The sequence below is a fragment of the Oryzias melastigma genome, linkage group LG19, assembly GCF_002922805.2.
Source record: "Oryzias melastigma strain HK-1 linkage group LG19, ASM292280v2, whole genome shotgun sequence".
Classification (NCBI taxonomy): domain Eukaryota; kingdom Metazoa; phylum Chordata; class Actinopteri; order Beloniformes; family Adrianichthyidae; genus Oryzias; species Oryzias melastigma.
The window spans coordinates 3,884,076-3,885,673 of record NC_050530.1 but is presented as its reverse complement, the minus strand read 5'-3'; the positions used below and the strand labels follow the sequence as shown (position 1 = coordinate 3,885,673).

Genomic DNA, 1,598 nt, shown 5'->3' with positions numbered 1-1,598 from the left:
TGAAAAGCAAATTCTTTCAAAGTAAAACTTTTTTTTTTAAATCAAAATGCAAAGTTTGAAGGACCCACTTGATAAATATGGATTCCTGTCATTGCCACACCAAGAAAAATTGATTTTTTTCTACTTCTTTTCTCCTATAGAGGATATTAGAGACAAATGAAAGATGATTTTAGAAATATCACAGCAGAAAAAAGATTTTTACGGCTTAACAAACTCACAAAAAAACAATTTTTTTTTCAAAATATCTGCTTTTCTGTTGGTTTTTCTCCATAGCAACCATATTATTTTTTGGTCGCCTGGGGGTGACAAACAGATCTCTGTTATTTTTAGAGGAATCGGTAAAAGTACATTTTTGGATTTCCTTAGCAACTGAGGCTTTTTGTTAATCACGCCCATATTCCTAATATTGTCATATTGTCTGTCATATCATTTCATTCAGCTTGAGGCATCGATTTTTATATATATATATATATAAAATTTTTACAATAATCCAGTAGAAAATGTGGGAACAATCAAAGTATGGCACTTTTGCTAGCTCGCCATGCTAACGCTGTTCAACATTTACGACTTCTAATTAAACATTTTTTTTTGGAAGTATGTTGGAACCAGACGACGTTGGTAAACAGCGATCGTTCCGAGTCAACGTTTCCATGGCAACCACTCTCTCTAATCAGGAGTGAGCTTGTTGGAAAGCCACACCCTTTCCACTGAAAGTGGGCTCGGTCAATCAAATGTTTTGAGTTGGAGCCAGCGCGAACACATGCTTTTATGGAGGCATCTGATTGGCCAGTTTATGATCAGAATAACTTGCGATAAAGAAAAAAATTGATGAGCAAAAAATTAGAATTAGCAAGAACATGCTATAAAAAGGTAGCAAAATATAATGACTGAGTAATAGCTGTTTATTTCTCTATAGAAGTCTTTAGGATTTTGGCTTCAGGACTTCCTGTTTGGTAAACGATGGGGGAGGGGTTAATCAGTCCAGTCTACATATAAAGTCTACGTTGTACATGTAGGTTGTACATTTCTAAAAGAAAACTTTTTTCCCATAATGTGCAAAAATATGAAACTTTCGCATTTTGCCAAAAAAAAAAAATGGCCGCCAAGTGGCCATCCCATAATAATCTCAAACTTCCTTAGAATGTCCCGACACGTTTTGGTTTTGTAAGTGAATATAACTATTGTTTTTAGCCCGGTAATTATTTTATATCATAATTATTTCTGGAAGGCCACACCCCTTCCATTGAAAGCGCACTCAAACATTTCGTTTGTTGAGGTGGGGGCCATGTTTTTATAGAGGCACCTGATTGGCCAGTTCTTAACTTGAAAAACTTGTGATAAAGGAAAAAATTGATGAGCAAAAAATTTGATTTAGCAAGAAAAAAAATGTTACAGGAGCAAGAATGGTTGTAAAATGACTGAGTAAGAGCCGTTTATTTGCCAAGAGAAGTCTGTAGGATTTTGGCTTTGGGACTTCCTGTTTGGCACGCAATGGGGGAGGGGTTACTCAGTCCACATATACAGTCAATCTTAAGATGGGGGATTGAGTGTAACATTTTAAGGAAGATTACTAGAACAAAACTTTTTTTTTTTAAATT

General features: G+C 35.1%; 1 protein-coding gene across 1 annotated transcript in view; it reads right to left on the bottom strand.

Annotated features, from left to right (window-relative positions):
• The window catches only part of LOC112154080 (FERM domain-containing protein 6), a gene marked incomplete in the record, with an annotated part of 7,674 nt that overhangs the window by 3,157 nt on the left and 2,919 nt on the right, over positions 1-1,598 (bottom strand). The window contains 1 exon segment of the mRNA XM_024284705.2: positions 69-134. Within this exon segment, the coding sequence (XP_024140473.2) occupies positions 69-134 (66 nt within the window).